The 18386-nt window shown below is 35.4% G+C and overlaps 1 protein-coding gene across 3 annotated transcripts in view; it reads right to left on the reverse strand.

Moving 5' to 3' along the window:
• Positions 1–2999: 2999 nt before the first annotated feature.
• Positions 3000–18386, reverse strand: part of dachd (dachshund d) — a 121526-nt gene continuing 106139 nt past the window's right edge. For all 3 annotated transcript variants that reach the window (XM_053496733.1, XM_053496732.1, XM_053496730.1), the window contains 4 exons: positions 15935–16082; positions 14551–14694; positions 13525–13593; positions 3000–3901 (listed from right to left, as the gene is read on the reverse strand). In XM_053496733.1, coding sequence (XP_053352708.1) covers positions 3864–3901; positions 13525–13593; positions 14551–14694; positions 15935–16082 — 399 coding nt within the window. In that variant the 3' untranslated portion in view covers positions 3000–3863. The remainder of the gene's footprint in view (positions 3902–13524; positions 13594–14550; positions 14695–15934; positions 16083–18386) is intronic.

An 18386-nucleotide genomic window follows, 5' to 3' on the forward strand; every position in this document is an offset into this window, starting at 1 on the left:
AATGTGCAGCAGGTACATATAATATAAAAAAAATGGTGAAATCCAGGTCACTGTTAAAAAGTGAATTTTTTTTTATAGGTAAATCTTGTCTTGTCTTATTGGTGTTTACCAGCAGTTGGCATCTTCTATGTCGCATTACCGCCATCTCCTGGTATTGATCTCCATCATCTTCCTTAAGAAACCCATCAAATACTTTATTCCTTGTCCTCCTTCTCCATACTGGGCACTATGCATGATAGAAACTTGAACCCCTTTTCCTGAATAGTCCCATTAACATGTGGTTAGTAGTCACTATCCATGATGGCTAAATCGCCTCATGCGTTTCCTGTCTTTCCCTGATCTCTGGAAAAGGGGCAATCTGAACTTACATGACGTTTTCCATTGCCCCAAAGTCTAGTCTTTATGCTCGCTCACTAACATATCTTATGGCTACACAGCTGTTTAGTCCCAATCCTGTGAGTTCTCATTACACTGTGTGTGCGTGTGTGTGTGAAAATTCTCTTACTTTCACTTTTAAACATAGCTATGGCTTTTACTGTTGATTGTTTTACCATGCAGCTTCAGCAGGTGTTTAAGTGATCTCCATTCAGGATTTTTTCATGTTTACATGTTGACATCTACATCTTTTATGTGTTCAAGGGTTTTTAACCCTGTTCCACTAATTTCAAATCTCCTAAGGTGTTTACTTCAATTTACAAATAAAGTAAATAAAGGGAAAAAAATAGATTAAGTTTAAAATGCAAACAAACAGTATATCTCCTTTATCTATTTAGAACACCTTATCTGTACTGAATAATGGATTAATATTAAGTCCAAATATGAATAACATCACTCTTCTGACATTACATTGAGTTGTCAAATGGTTTGGACTACTTTTCAGTTTCTGCATGTGGCACTGACCTCAATAGAGTATCTGCTTTACAACCAGAAATAAAAGAAAGACAAAGGCAAAAGACAGTTCTGTAACTTCATATGAGGTGAACTTCCACCCATCTCCACTTTTCTATAAAAACGTGTCTACCTAAAGAAGGAGAATGATTTATATTTCACTTGTTAATTAAATCAATTAAGCACATCAACCAAACACTTTTTTTCTTTTGCATGTCTCTCATGTCTTGAAGTCCCTTGCTGATTATAATTGGCAGCTGACTTTAAAATACATTTATTATCGACTTCAGCATCATATACACTTGAAAAACAAGCAAGAAAGATGATGGAACCTAGTCATGAGGATACATGGTTTCACCAACAGAATGCAGGAGCTGCTCAGGAAGTCTCCGAGGAATAAAGGACAGATGCGGTATAGAGAAACATCTTTTGTTTTGAGGTAAAAATGATGTAAAACTATCTCACTGTGAGACCTACAAAACTTTGTAAAATACCGGTTAATACAACTTAAATTAGAACTTTCAAAACTTAAAAATATGAGGGGCGTTCAAGTCAAACCGGGACTTTTTGATGAAATTTCACGTGTATTAAGGTGTAAAACTGATTGACATTTAAAGAATACTTCAAGCATGGTATGAGACTCTTCAATTAGAGTGTGAGACTCTTAGCTGCGGTGAAACATTTAAATAGTGCAAACATTTTAAAGAAGGTAATGTTTGAATGGTAATCTCGGCTGAGGTGGCTCAGAACTCACTGCAGTCGTTTCCGACAGCGGAACACCTGATCTTTGAAAATAACAAATAACAATTAACAAATAAGCCAAAATGCAGATGAGACACATCTGTCTGTGGGAGCTGTTCACACAAACATTCACAAACACCACTTTAGACATTACAGGAAGTCAGCTGGGAGTTATTGCCAAATACCCTGTACAGTCCTGGCATTGGTTCAAGCCATTTCCACATATTTGGGCCATTAAAGGAGTTCCTGGGAGGCCAGCGTTTTAGATTTAAATAAGGCAATTTAATTATGGCTACAACATGCTGAGAACTTTCTACCTTGACAATGACCAAGCACAAGTGAAGCTCTGGAATAAGTGCATTAATGTGTCAGTTGTGTACTGTATATAGAGAAATAAAGGTAGTGTTTAATCTTATCACTGTGTTCTGTTATTCTGCACAATCAAAAGCCCTTGTTTGACTTGAACGCCACAAAAAAAAAAGGAAGAGTCTGACACAGAGTATTATTTGAATTGTTTAAACAATAGTCATACATGAAGTAATACAGAATGAATATTGCACTAAATATAAGACTATTTTGAGGAAATGTGTAGATTAAATGTATAATGTGTCATCTCCTGAATGACTTCACATCATTAAAAGGAACTTCAGTCGTACAGTAGATTTTGCCTCTGGTAGTCAATTTAAAATCTCAGGCTTGCAAAGGAGCCAATTCTGCATTCTTGTGAAAGATTAGCTTTAAACTAATCAGCTATATGTTTGGATTGTTCGCCGCCCATATTATGGTGTTGCTCAGTTTTAATGCTCCTAATGTATACGATAGGTTTGCCTCAAGTATGTTTGTTTAATAAAAATTTCTTCTTATCATATTTTAAATAAAAACCGTGGCTGACTAATGTATTTATTAAATAGGAGAATGATATATAATGTATGATTTTTTAAGTACAGCAGAGTTTAATTATTTATGAGTTACTTTAAAAGAAAATACCATCTAAATACTGTATGTTTAAAACTCACTGCATTCTTTGACCTGCAAAACACTACAACGTACTCTAGGTATGTGCAGAGCAGCAGTTCATGGTTGTGACTTTGACAGCATTGCTATACAGAATTTATAGCATGTTAAATGTAACAAGTTATTTTATTTGTTCCAAAACACATTTTCAAAAGAAGATATAAATCTTCTTACAAGTGTCACCTTCGCGTTGGATTTTTGTTGTTCTGTACTAAAGCCTGAGCATTTGGATAACATTTCCAGAGTGCTTGGGAGCCTAATAAGGAGAAATATAAGACATCAACCAGGAGATACAGGTCTGCAGTTGTTGCCGTCTTATTTTATATGAGTGTGTCAAAGAACCAGCCGTTTACATGTAGTTGTTCAGCACAGTTAAGTATTTATTGAATAACAGGAATTCAGGACAAACATTTACATGCCTGCATGCTTCCTCAGCGTAATGGCAGCTATCAGAAAGAACAATGGCTCAGAAACAAATCTATAAATTCAATATAAATGTTGGTATTGGTTTTCCTAATAGATCTACTGCATACACAATACCTTCTTTTTTTTCGTTTTACTTTATATACACATAACAAAGTGAGCAGGTTAACCTAGTACTTGTTCTTGTATGTACAACAATGATAAAAATGAAACTTGATTGTATTTTTTTTCTAATTTAGAAAACATTTAACGCAAAGATTAGTCGTTACTACTGATCAACATATATTCAAATTCACATTTTCAGAGGCTTTTTTTTCTCTCGAAGCTAGGAATTTTAACATATGACATTAAGGTTTTTAACATTTTTTTTTTTCGATACAAAACAAAAACCCCGTTTAGATCTGAATTTCTTTTTTAAAGCTTTCTCGCTGGTTGTAAATACAGTATAAAAATCTTCAGTGCTGTGGATTGTTTTGTGAGTATAATCATCATGTGTACCTCGCGGTACATTTTACTGTGCTCAAATTGTCGCCTTCAGAACTGCTGACATGTTTAACCCCATCGTTAATCAGTCATGAAATATTGTTGATACTGGATGTAAAAGAAGAATCCTAATTCTACGTTCTGTCACGGCCCTCCTTTTAGGCCGCGCAACAAACTCAGTCACTTCCATGGAGCCTCTGTCATCAGCTTGACCTGTTTTTGTAACTAAAAAGCCCCTTGGAGAGGGCACACTTCATATGATGTCTCTCAACTCTTCATACGAGACATTTTCCTAAGTCCTCCACTTCGTCCCATCAGTACATTACTGTAGTTTTCAAAAATAGTCGTCCATCTGTAGATAAAGAAAAAGAATAAAGATGAGTGAGGAAACTGCCCAGTGAGATTGGGACAACAGACAAAAAAAAAAAATAAAAAAAAATAGTGCTACAAACTACAAAATACTACAAATGTATTAAACTCAGAACAGAAAGCCTACTGAAAATGAATGGCAGAAGCTCACATAATTTTATGTTACACATAATGTCAATGTTAACTTCCATTACACACCAAGTGACTACTGTCACTTCATTATTACTTCATTTCACCTCTCTGCTAATCTACACTGACTTCACACTATTTCACCAAATACATACACCTGACACTCTCTGGTTTCACACATTCAAAAGCAAAGTTAAATTAAAAAATTATTAATGAAATTAAATTACCGGAGAGTCAGCACAGTGTACTGTTTCTGTTTTGCCGGTATGGCAGCGTGCCATCATTTTAACTTGAGTCAGTCTCTGTCATAAAATGTGTCCTTGAGCATTATAAACATACTGACAAATCTTATAATACTCTGCATTGTAACGCTGCATAATTTACAATAATATCAGTCATATCATTCAATCACACATCCCTACTATAACCACCAAATATGTGGAGTTGACAGACAGTGACTACCCATTATCATAATGTCTATAAAATCTATCATAATGTCTCCTCATCATGTTGTTCTTTTAAATATTTTGCATGATGTATTCTGGCCTGTGGGTGGAGCATGTAAAGATGAGACTACCTACAAGCAACATGGGTTTGATAAGAATCATCTATAATATATATTGCAATACTGTATATATGTGATATGCTTTATTTTGATTAAGAATAAGCTCATATTTCCACCATGGTCATATGAAAGTTTGACCTAAAGTTTTAGCATAGCCATTTTTTTTTTTGTTCCTTAATTCATTTATCTATTCACGCATTCATTCATATATTTTTCCAAATCACTTATCCTGTGTAGGGTCACTAAGGGCTTGAACCTAATCCCAGGGAATTTAGGGTCCCCTGAATGGGGTGGGAAAATTAAAGCAGGGCGCAAGCACACTAACATGGGATCATACACTACATGCAATTTGGAAATGCATATCTTTGGAGGAAATCCACCAAACAAGTGGAGAACGTGCAAACCCCCGTACACAGACTGAAGGTGGAATTTAAACTCATAGCCGTTAAGGTGTGAGGCAACAGTGCTACAGTAACTGCCAAGTGTATCCTATTAGCATTTTACACATACTGTATGTGCATATACTGTATGTATGTATGCATGTACAGTATGTATGTATGTATGTATGTATGTATGTATATATGTATGCATGTACAGTATGCACAGTGTTGTGCATAATTTTTTTTTCATTTTTTCATAATAAATTAAATTAAATGATGTAGATTAAATTAAAGACTGTGACAGGCTGCAAAATGCCTAAAGATACAATTTATAAAGTTTATGCAACAGCCTCAGCCAAAAACTTGCCGAAAAATGAGAGCCAAAAGAGTAAGCCTGGAGACTCAAGACTACATAAAAAAAACAAAAAACAAACAAACAAAAAAAAAAACTCTCTGGAAAAAATTTTTTTTTTAAGAATTGAAGGGTGGCTCAAGACTTTTGCACAGCACCTACAGTACTGTACAGTATATAAAAATCTATTTATATTTCATATATCTCATGTTTTAGAATAATAATAACAATAAATTGTTCATATTAAGGTATTAATTAATCTGTTAATTGCATTTAAGATATCCATAAAACCTTGATGAGCTACAACATGACTTATACAACATAATAGTGCCTAGAAGACAAAAAGGAGTATTCCATGCAGTAAAACTTTCCTTCACTGCCAAATATGTTTAAGAGATTTTTTCTAACACACTTGAGCGAACATTATATTGCACTCATGATGTAAAATGCTTTATAAATGACACTTCCTAGATGCAGAAAGTGTTTATTGAAAAAGGCAGCCATTCGTCTAAGCTGCTCTCTCTCAGCACCTGCAATCTAATGAGCATTGTCCATTTGCAGGGAACATTCGCAGTGGGCGCATGCCTGAGTGAACAGCGGCCGCTCACTGCCTCTGTTGGTAAAAGCATCTGTTAGGCATGGCTCAGGAGCTTGTTTGACGTTTATTACTCGAACGTTTCCTGTGTTCCTGAGACGTTGCCTTTCTGTCTTTGAGCAACGCTCCCTCTTTTTGGCAGTGTAAGCTAAATAATTCAGTTTAGAAAGAGAAAAGCACCCAAAATACATAAGGCGGCGACAGAGTGAGAAAGCACGATAGCGAATGAAACATTTGCTGTGATGGGACGAGAATAGGAATATTTTACACAGCAGTGTCCTCAAGGTGACCTATTTTATACAAAACGTGTTAAGTTATAATACAGAATGTGTGCTGGGACTCTGCGCAAATAAAATCGTCTGTTTTTGGACTGTAAACAATGTGCTCATAAATCATCTCAACATTTTGACTTTTCTGCTTCTCGCTAATAATCTGGTGTCCGCTACAAGAAAGGTTGATTAATTTAAGCTCGGGAACCCTGTGAACTTTGATTAATTGTGGCCTGGCTATGTGGTGTACTGTGTGAAAAACAACAAAGCCACGATACACAGACAGACAAACAGTAGGGCTAATTACAGCAAGAAGACCCGAGTCTCTAACGTAATGCACTCTGACCCTCACCATTCAACCAACACTGTAAAAGTCATTACTGTGTGAATTGTGCTGCATGCTACAGCCCTGATGGTGTGGGAGTAGAAGTTACAGCTAAATGGGAACTGTTTAGCATTTATTTACTCTGGACTTAAAGGTTTAGACTTTATTTATTTATAGATTTTATTCAATAGATCTAAAATGTGGCCGAAAGTTGTGCATTGAAATGTAAAAATATATCTAAAAATATCTGGTGTACGAGTAAAAAAATAGGACTAATTGAAATTACATACAGTATATAAAATAAAAGAGGAAAAGGCTGTTTTTAATCTAAAAGAAAGAAACAAGCTTTAATACCCATATGCGAAGGGTGAAGGTTTTAAAAATAAATGTTTAGATGGACATGCAGCAGAGTTAGAAAAGTATTTAACAAAATGTGTTTAGTAAAAAAATGCAATATACATAAAGTTTTTTAATGTCATGCTGAAGGAATGTGGCTTATTACTAATAAAGCTAAAGAAAACCCATAATGGTATTATGCTAAGTACTATTAGGCCGAGAAACAAGAATGGAAAAGAAAACCTTTTTTGAAGAAATATATTAGCCTGGAAGCAACTGTTTCACAGGAAACTAAGTGCAAATTTTCCAAATTAACATATTAATTCTTTAGTAAGTAATTTTTTTTAGTTTCAGTAAGTTGCAGGTAAACTATAATGCATATCACAGAATAAAAATTAAAATAAATGAAATAAAAATCTGTCTCCTTTTTTAGGATTGGACAAAATCATATGGCCGGAATGTTGTTTTCTAATGTTGTTAATGTTGTTCTCATTAAAATATGCTAAAACTTTGGCAATTTTTATATTCAAATCAAGATGAAAAGTTCATTAAAGAGAATAAATATTTCATCAGATGCTAAATAAAACAAAGGAAATTTTTTGGCTTCTCTCAGCATAAAATGCCTTTGAAAGATTAATTAATACATGTAAATTATGCAAACTATGCCCATGCAAATATTTTATGAAGACAATTAAGGGAACCATTAATTATGGCCTTTTTTGCTTCAGTGACACTCATTCATTTAATTTTAATTTCACTTTAACTGTTTTGATGTTTAATCTTGCAACAAAGAACTTTATCTCTCCTCACAGGGTCGTGTAAACTTGCAGCACACATCAAGAGGCAGGAAGCGAGAATCGGGAGAGATACTGAGTAGATATTATGAACGTTATCGCTAGGAATTAGTGGCAAGATGCTCTCCCAGAAGCACAAGGCCAAGGAAAACAGGCAAGCTTATTCTTGGAATGGATTCAAAACGCTGGAAAAGCAATTAATAAACACAGACCGCGTTAATGTAGCAGAATTACAGAGTGTGACAAAAGACAAATAGAAATAATTAGTTCTCTGAAATTATGCCCTTATTATTATTTTTTTCATACTGAGAAGAGGTGAAATTATGGGATACACTTTTATGTTGTGCTGTGTTATATATCGGTTAGATCATTTTTTGTCTTAAGAATAAATACAAGTATAAATATAAATATGAATATATAACAATCAGCCTTAACATTAACACCAGCTGAATTGAATAACATTGCTTACAAATTTACCAGTATATAATTTATATACAGTATTTATAAATACTATATACTAGAACACCCATTGCATCACAGCCTGGCGTTGTTGAGTCTTGCTTCGAGCGGCCAAAGCTACTCTGGTGGCACAAGCAGAACCAAAAGCCTAGGTGGTTTTAAAGTTATGGCTGTATACACTACTGCTCAAAAATTTGGGATGACTTGCAAACTTCTTTGTTTTTGTTTAGTGTTTTATTTTCTACAATTTAAAACAATACTGTTGATTTTAAAACTGGGGATATGAAATCAGTTAATTATGTAACAACAACAGTTACATAAAACAAGTCAGTTGTTATTTTAAGACAGAGTGGTCAGCCTTTCTGGAATACTGTAGTTCTTGTAAGAACAGTATTTGAAAATTCTTTTAGCACCATGATGAAGACCAGACGAATCATGAAGACCATCCCAGAAAGGCAAGACGAAAACAGAGAAGGAGTTAATTTACCATTAAATTACCAGCATCGGAAATCACCAATTTAATAGCACCTCAGATTAGAACCGTTATAAAGGCTTTACAGATCATGAGTAGCAGATACATCTCAACAATAAGTGTTCAGAAGAGATTGTTGCATATTTTGGATGCCTTTAGCATTGTTTTACAAGGTAGAAAGAAATAAAAATCAGAAACGACCCTGGAGTTAGAAACTGATCCCAAACTTTTAAGCAGGAGTATATTTATATATAATAAATATTCAGTATCGTATGTAAAGCATTTGGGTGATTCTTTGGGGAGCAGCAAGTTTAGATAACTGAACGACAACCGAATGTCGAGATCTGTCCAGGTTTTCCTTGAAGATGTGCTGATTTTAATAGATTGTGGTACTAAAAACCTACAGTATTAAGTGAGTGTTATTCTGTCATACACAACATCCTTGGATTTTATTACATGCCCTTAAACTGACACCTTCTAAATATAACAATTAACGCATAAAAATACGACTAATCCTCAACATAAAAACTTTATTATAATAATGTGCATAACTTTAAGTTCTAGAACAAATTTATTCAGGCCCTAGTTATCAGTGCAGTGAGCTTTGATTTAGTGGGGTTAAAAGACTCCTTTCATTGAATCCTTCCTTCACAAAAATATCTTTTAAGTAGGCTAATCAAACTGGGTTATGGGGCTTTTACTCGTGACTGGGTATTAACATGCCATTTCCCACATTTCATAGCAATTTCCACAGACTATTTTCAAAGGGAAATTGAGACCAGGCACAGTGATAAGGGTGGTGTTCTCATGGCGCTGCTGGGTGCACTTATTTGAGTTTAAATGCTTAGGCATGTACGACTTGAGGTAAAGTACACATCTCCACAACAGAAAACCTTACAAAGAGACAGTCTTAGTTTTTTTTTTTTCGCAGTTTGATTTTCTCTTGCTGTTTGGTAATTGAAATTAGATGGATGTTAATTTAGTTAATTAGCATCTAACTGATTTCTATTAACCAGATTTTCTTTTTTGCTTTCCCCCCATATCTGCTGTAATAGCAGCATGGTAGAGATGCAAACAGTACTACAGTAACAAGAACATCTGACAGAAAAAAAACAAATATTGCAACACAACCTATATCCCATCCTAGCTTATATTATTGAGCAACGTACAGTGTGTACTGATTGCATTTTTTTAATGTTTAAAATACAGTAGTAACACATCTTTGCGCCTACCAATCAGATCCAGATATTTTTGTAACACATTGATCAACCAATTAAATAAAACCATAAAGCTGCATTCATCAACACTACATATTAGTTCTGGCAGGTGTGATATTGTAATGTTGAAAAAGAAAAAAATTGGGTGTGTGTGGCTAATGTTAACACAGTGAAAAATATAGCAAAGCAAAAGTCCAGTGTGAGTGTTAATTAACAGCTTCTCCATTATTTTTCCGCAAAAAATGAATTGAGAATTTAGAGGTCAAAGTTCACCTAAACAAATATACGTTTTTTTTTGTTTGTTTTTTTTGGGGGGGGGGGCGTTACATCCCACAGTTTGTGTTTCAGTAAAGTGGGCAAAATTCTTTTCTGTTCAGGCTTACTGATTTTCCTCTGGGCAAGTTTTATTCATAGTCAGTTCATGTTTGGTATAAATGCTGATTCATGTAAGATTTCCTCTATTACTGCAGAAAAATTACAAATGCTACATATAAATCAAGAATGTTGACACCTCTGGGGGGATGAAAGTAATAAATTAATGGAAAAAATCATGTGTAATTTACCTGGACTATGTCTGCATTTCTAGCATGTTAGAAAAATACTAAAGGTTTGTAAGTAATGTTTACGACTCTCAATTACAGTAAAAGAGTATATGCCATATAAAAGAAAACCTGCATTCACCCAGAGGATAACTTTGATCCTTCCTATAAAGTGTGCCTATAATGCAGCCTAGAAGAGTCTGCCAGGCCTCTTTAGAAGAAATGTCATCTGGTAGTCATTAGTTACACTGCAGCATCAATCTCCATTTTCTCTGACACACTGTTCGGCTAAATGAATTTAAGTCTGACTCTTACACATGTTCATGGAAGAACGAGTTCGGTTACGACTTCGATATGTCTGATGAGCAGTAACTATCTGCTGATCATAAAAAATCTCGAAATATAGTGTGCACAAGACTTATAATCTTATCTGTCTACCTTTGGAACAGAACGAGCCCAACCCACCAGGTTCCAGACATTTCTACTGGCGTATCTTCCGCTACAAGATTAAAGATTAAAGATATAGCTTATTGCTGCACTGCAAATCAAAAGCAATATGGACATCTGACACACGGAGCAGAGGTTTTGGCAGCGTATTGACAACAACTTAGAGTTACACCGTAGACATTTCTGAGGTGTAACTTAAACTAAACCAGTTTGTAGAAACACCAGTATTCAGTTGATAATGCTGTTTTTCTGTTGTTAAAAAATACAGGTAGCTGATATGGCTAATTATTATATTGTAACTGTAATAATCACTTCTCACACTGTCACCCTAAATAAACATACAGTACAGGTTCTTCCTGTTTGCGAGCTTTGTTTATCCATTCTTTTCTAAACTAGTATTATTGTAGTTATTGTCATTTTGTGATTTCTTTTACAAATGAATCATTTAAGCTGATTCATCCATACTTTATTATTGGGACTCGTTTATCAACCCAGATATGAACAAATATGTTTGTAAACCTTTTTTGTAGGGAGAATCTTCACAAGAAACATAATAGATATGGTATTCATTAGTTAGCTAAAAAAAACAAAAAAAAAAAACAAGCTACAGTATGTCCTATAACACTTTCAGTTAATGGAGACACGCTAACGTGAACCACAAATACTCCAAATGATACAACTACACACATTAGACCAATAGACATTAGTTTCTACAATTTTATATATGGACGTTAACATTTTGTTAAACTCAGTCATTTTATATTACGGGCTTGGAAAAAAAACAACAAGCCGAAACAAATCCATAAATTAAGACAAATAAAACCAGCCATTTAATTAGGAAATAGCACCCTATAAAACGATGGAAAGTCGGTGTGTGTCTACGGTAGCTGATGCACTACAATGGCTAAGTTTCATTACTTAAAGATTTAGCGCATGCCATGCTTAGCAGGCGCTCTTTCACTGTTTAGTCGTCATTTTGTCCTTTTCAGTTCTCTGTGAGCATTGCCTTTTATGGTGTTCTTTGGCAGTCACTTTATATAAATCTACTGGGCTATAAATGTGCTTAGTAATTAACAAACACACGTGTGTTTGAAGAGAATCAGTAGGGTTGTACAAATTGATTAAACACTCACATTATGATTATTTCAATACATATTAGATCAATTATTTCGATACATATGCTTTACATATTCATATTCAATACATATTTTATAAAAATGGATAAAAGCTAGTAGAAGTAGAAATACTAGAGTTGCATGATGATGCTTTATAGTTCCTGGCCTCATGTGCTTATTGAATCCTTTTTTACAACCTGGCCTTCGGTAAGTATTATGTGACGGCATTTGCAAGTCTTTTCAATGTTTGTTCATTTTGCATGATACCTGCAAGTGCTTAATAATTATATTAAGTATAAGTATATATAATATAAGTATTTATATTAATATTCAAAAAAGGGCAGCGGGTAGCAGTGTCGCCTGGTTCCGGGTTCGATTCCCACTTTAGAGTCTGTGTGCATGGATTTTGTATGTTCTCCTCTGCTTAGTGGATTTCCTCCAGGTAATCCGGGTACTCTGGTTTCCTCCCACAGTACAAAGACATGCAGATTAGGCTAAATAAGATATCGCCCATAATTAGTGAATGACCATGTGAGTGTGTGAAATGGATGGCACCCTGTCCAGGGTGTACCCTGCCTTGTGCCGTAAGTCCCTTTGAGATAGACTCCAGGACCCTGTATACAGAATTATGCGGTATAGACAGTGAGTAAGTGATGAATATTCAAAAAGCACCAGATTACGCTTCCCTGGTCACGAAAACCAATATACCACTCATTTAAAATAAATAATTCACTAACAGACAAAGTTTTTGATTGGACAAACTTAGAATGAGTTATCTGCAGTATACAGTACGTCACAAAAACTAACTGACTATGCATACATTACCTTTAATAAAGGAAACCTTTGTGCAATTAGATAACTGCACAGGTTCACACTGCGATTATAAATTCTATGGAAATAATTGTGTCGCGCTAAAAATCAGCTTTACGAATACTTCTGTAAATCTTTTCTGTTTGGCCTATAAACAATTTACATGCAGAACAGCTTTATAAAAAAAATGAATATGAATAAACATGCCAGTAGTGGACCCGCTATAGGTGTGGAATTAAGTGAATAAAGATGATTTCTTGTCACTAAAAGTTCAACTGTGTAGATTTCGTTATTTTTCTTCTTATTATATTTTATTATTAATTAAAATTCATTCTAAATGTAATTATTTCTTTAATTAAACATTATTTTATTTCTCAGGTGGAATGACCTTAAACAATGTTCCATTTTATACTTATAATTCACATTAATTTTGTGAATGCACTAAATTCCCAGCTGCTTATGTTTGTAATAAAATAGTTGCATTCGTGCTTCCACAAAAATTGATGTAAATGTGTCACTGGTGAATCTTTTAAACAGCCCAATCAATCTAGCACCTTTTTTTCCTTTGATGCCTATCATTTTACTGCACACATCATAAAATTATCATACACGCATTTGTTAGCAAAAATGATTTTCCTTTTTACTTTTTTTAAACAAAGTGTTCTCTTGACGAATCCCAGTGATCTTGACCTTCCTCTTGAACTGTGAGAGCTGTGGCCCAGATGGTAGGCTGCATGCTTGAACAGCAGGCTGAAACTAAGGCTCATAGAGAGAGATTTATAGTCTCCTCAAAAACATGTACCTTGTATTGTCCTTTCAGCATCTGTTCTGCCACTGCTGCGGTCAGTCTCTATCTCCTGGGTCAACGAGTCTGGCAAAATGAAAGGATAATGACGATTAAACATCCATGACATCTGCACTTAATTAGAAAAGTTTTTTGAACATCGTTTCTCATGATGGATGGAGGGCATATAGGCAGTGTTGCATATGGCACGATAAGAGTTTAAACCACTGGCTAGGTGAGAGATGTTGTGTATATAAACTATAATGTTTTTTTTTTTTTTTTTTTTTTGCACATGTTAAACCGAACCTGTGCTTCATTCTTCAGGCAAGACCTCAAACGTGATGCTTTTGTGATACATCAGAAGTCTTTTATGGTGCATAAATCGTGGCCTCTTTACTGAGCTATATTGGAGTCGAGGACACAGCCGTAATGCTTTCAAGAGCACGTCTCAAGTACAAGTCAAAATCAATCTTCACATGGGATTCTGACAGCAAGCTCAATCACGTCAGAACAAACCAGATTTGGGACAAATGTGTCAAGCGATTATATGGCCAAGAAAGTGTTTGTTTTGAAGTCCCACTATCTTTCAAGCAAGTTGATGAAGTTAAATAAAATATCCTGCTACAAATATTTCTTTCAGGATAATGCTTGCATCTGGGAACATCAGGATTTCAAATTGCAAACTGCAAATGTACATGAATGAGCCTTAACAATCACAGAATGGTGACGATTAGAGCTTTTAGTCCTGCAATTCTTCAGTACATTTAACCTTTTCATTTAATTTTGTATAATTTCAAGCAGAGCCTTTAGTTGTTAAACCTGTCATTGCACAATGTAATCCTATTCCTACCTCAGCTTTTATGAATAAACCTCTTTTTTATTAATAGATATTTTTTTTAAAAGATCTCAAAAAGTAAAGTTTTCTAAATCAACTTTATATATGTCACACTTACTACACACTTCATTACACGTTTCACTTATACTGTACACATTTTGAACCCAGGCCTTTTTCAGATGGCACTTTGATATCGTGTCAGGCCTCACCATTCAGGGATCGAAGACTCTCTGTGGGTGAGCTCTGTTTGAGAGTCTGCTCTGCCTGTTCCCGCCGCTTGCACTCGTACTCCAGCGCCTCCTGCAGTTTCCTCTTGGCCTTCTTCTCCTTCTTCAAGCGCTTCTGAATGATTGCTAATGATAATACACATGCACACACATAGACATATATTGGCTGTATTAGCAAGTTGCCCAGTTTAGGATTCTCAACATGTTCGTGGCTGTGTTGTTCGCAGAAATGTCGAGGCAGGGGGACGGGATGTTCTTGTTGAGTGAAAATGGACTCTGTCATTAGCGATATAATTGAGCCACCGATAACCTGGATTAACCTAGGTTAGAATGCCAATGAGATGAGTTTCACTGAAACGTTTTCAAAAGAAGGAAAAGCAGTCTCTGACATTATAAAACAGCAGACGGCTTCTGGGCTTCAGCACGATTATTAGGATGCTTATGAGAAAGCGCCTTATTAAATTCCACGTGATTCATTATGGTAAGTGAATGCACTGAACATGAGAATTTAGCTGTATTCTGTGGCATTTTTGTGTACAAAGGAATATGAAGATCACTATATATACTTATAATTGGATATGCTACTACAGAAATAGAGAGCAAAGCAGCGACTATATCTTGAGGCAATGTAGAACGTAAAGAGCATTTTTCTATTATTTTTTTTTTAAATCACGGATGGCTGTAATTTATTAGCTGAACCATGAACAAAGCCATCATTCACCCTTGAGACATGATGTGCTACATTTAGAAACGTTCACCATACAAACTACTTTCCACCTATGTATTTATAATTACATTAATATGAAATGTGCTCACAAGCACGCGAGAGCACTGCATGATCAGATGTTCCGTACAACTGTACAATGAACAGGATTTGCAGGGGGTTATAAAATTGTCTCATTTCTGATATTCTTCTGATATTTGTTTCTTAAGAAATGGTAACAAATAATGCTTTATAACTCTTAAGGCAAAAGCAAGTGATAATAGTACAAAATATTGCAAAATGTTTTAAAAAAGTTGGCATCTAGATATAAAGCTTGTAGGGCAAACAGTGATTACATTCAATTCTTTTTTCTTAGTGTCGGGATCATTGTTGGGGTGGTGTAATATTAGGCTACTACTACATTTATATTGTAGTAAACTAAGTAAATATATTAGACATTACTGCAAACGTGTACAAACGGAAATAGTAAACAAGTGAGATATATGTATGTATTGTATATATTCTAAAGTTTAGGCCACACCCACGTTGTGAAGAAAAACGTTGTGTTTAAATCTGGTCGCAGATACAGATATTTAAAGCACCAATACAAACAATACTAATACATACTCATGCAATTGTTTGTTTAAGTGTGAATGTATGTACCTCTGTTCTTCTGTTCTATGGCCAGCTGCTTCTCTAAAGTCTCTCGAAGTTCCCTCTCCCTAAACAGCTCCATCTTCAGCTCGGTTTTCTCCAGTTGCACTTGCTTCTCCTGAGCGCGTGCATTATCGATAGCCACCTTAAGCAGGCCCTAAAACGGCACCAGGAACGTATTTTACAATTCACACACACACTGACTGCACTGCATGCAAGTGTGTAAACACTCATAAACACAATCAGCTGAGCTTAGGCAAGACGTACACATTAATCATTTTTAATCAATCACCAATTATGAGTGATTATATACACTCACTGAGTACTTTATTAGGAACACCTGTACACTTGCTCATTCATACAATTATCTAATCAGCCAATAGTGTGACAGCAGTATGGTGGATGATATCATGCAGATACAAGCCAGCAGTTTCAGGCAATGTTCACATTAACCATCAGAGTTGAGGGGAAAATGTGATTTTTACAATGGCATGATTTTTAGTGAGCAGCAGTTCTGTGGATGGAAATATAGTAAATTATTAATGAGGAGGACAAAAGAGTCAAGTATGATCAAGCTGGTTCATGCTAATGCAAATGCTACTAAAGGTCTGCTAACCACGCTGTACAACTGAGATGTACAGTAAAAAAGCATATCAACCTTAAATAGGTTGGATAGTCTACAACAGCAGAAAACAATCGTGTTCCACTTCTGTCAGCCAAGTACAGAAAGCTGAGGCTGCATTGGGCAAAGATTCAATAAATCTGAGGAATCACTATTTCTCCTGATGCACAAAGATAATGGTGTCAAAACTTGCCACAAAAACAGCAGGAATCCATGGATCCAACCTCCCTTGTGTCAACAGTCCAGGCTGGTGGAGGTTGTGTAATGCTGTGGGTATTTGTTTTTTTGTTTATAAAAATCAATCTTCACTTATATGCCACCATATATTAGAGTATTGCTGCTCAGCATATCCGTCTCATCATTGACACAATGTATCTTCTAATGGCTACTTCCGGCTTGATAATGCACCATGTCATCGAACACAAGTCAACTCAGACTGGTTTTATAAACCCAGTCCAGTTTTCCTCAGTGGCCTTCGCAGTCACTAGATCTGAGTCCAGTAGAACACCTTTGAGGTTTGGTAGGAGAGGAGATTAAGTGCATGAAGTGCTCCACAAAAATCTGCAGGAATCACATGATGCAATCACGTGAACATGGACTAGAATCTTTAAGGAACGTTTTTCACATCCTGTGGAATCCATACCATGAAGATGTAAAAGAAACATTCCATTAATCTCAGTGTTAATACTGTATAGTGTTCCTAATAAAGTGCTCAGTACGTGTATTAGAGTAAATTATGCAGTAACCTTGAACCAGTTGTTGAAAGGCATATGAAAGATAGATAAAATGATTTGTGTTACTTGTTTTGGCTAAAGGTTAGATATAGAGAAACACTTGAACTTGAAATGTACATGAAATCATACATACACCTGTAGCCAGAGAAGTTTCAGTAAAAAGTGTTTAAATATTATCAATACTTCATCTTCCTCAGCAACTTTTATACAGTTCATTGCGCATTTGCAGTTTTGATGGTGCTGTGACCATTTCCAAACAATTATTTCCCACACACATGCAATTAAGGCTGATGCAATGGGCTATATCATACTAATTGTTCCTTGTTATGACCCCAATTTAGACTAAGTTCCTTTATCTCAATTTTCTGCCTGGATTGCTTTTGTTGACTTGTATATATGAAAGCTCAATCAAAACGTTAGCCCAGAATCATGATTAAAGATGACTAACTAAACTCGTGTGGCTGCGAGGACTCTGCACATTCAGGCTAATTATCAGGAAGGCCACAAGAGCAGCATGGCTCTGATGTCCCTATCACAAGAACACTGAGGACAAAGGCACTCCCTATACTGTACTCACATCATTAGTCTCACAGGCCATGCTAATCAATGGCATTCATCTTTCTGACTCATTTTGGTCTGCATGGAAACAACAATGTTGGACAAAATAACACTGTCCATTTGTGGAAACTATAAAAACGGAGCACTGGATGAAACCATCCTGGGTACTGTAGAGTCAGTACTATATCTGGTGCAACCCAAGTATTAGTGTTCAGTATTGATATTCCTGATCGGGTTAACGGCACAATCACTTTGAGGTTATGATGTCCATTTTGCGTAATGCTCTTGGAGTGCGCTCTGTATTTATATCAACACACACACACACACACACACACACACACACACACACACATACACACTCGCACCTCTGGCTGTCTATAAACATATCTAAAATAATAGACACTGTTAAGATAGCACACAGAAAAAAAACCTGTGATATCACTGTACATAGAGTACAGATGATTATCTGGATTTAGTGAAGAGTAGTGGACTTTTTTGCTTTCTGGCTTTTCAGTAACATGACAACCTGCACTTTATTTATTTGTCT

This window comes from Clarias gariepinus, chromosome 5, assembly GCF_024256425.1.
Source record: "Clarias gariepinus isolate MV-2021 ecotype Netherlands chromosome 5, CGAR_prim_01v2, whole genome shotgun sequence".
Taxonomy (NCBI): Eukaryota; Metazoa; Chordata; class Actinopteri; order Siluriformes; family Clariidae; genus Clarias; species Clarias gariepinus.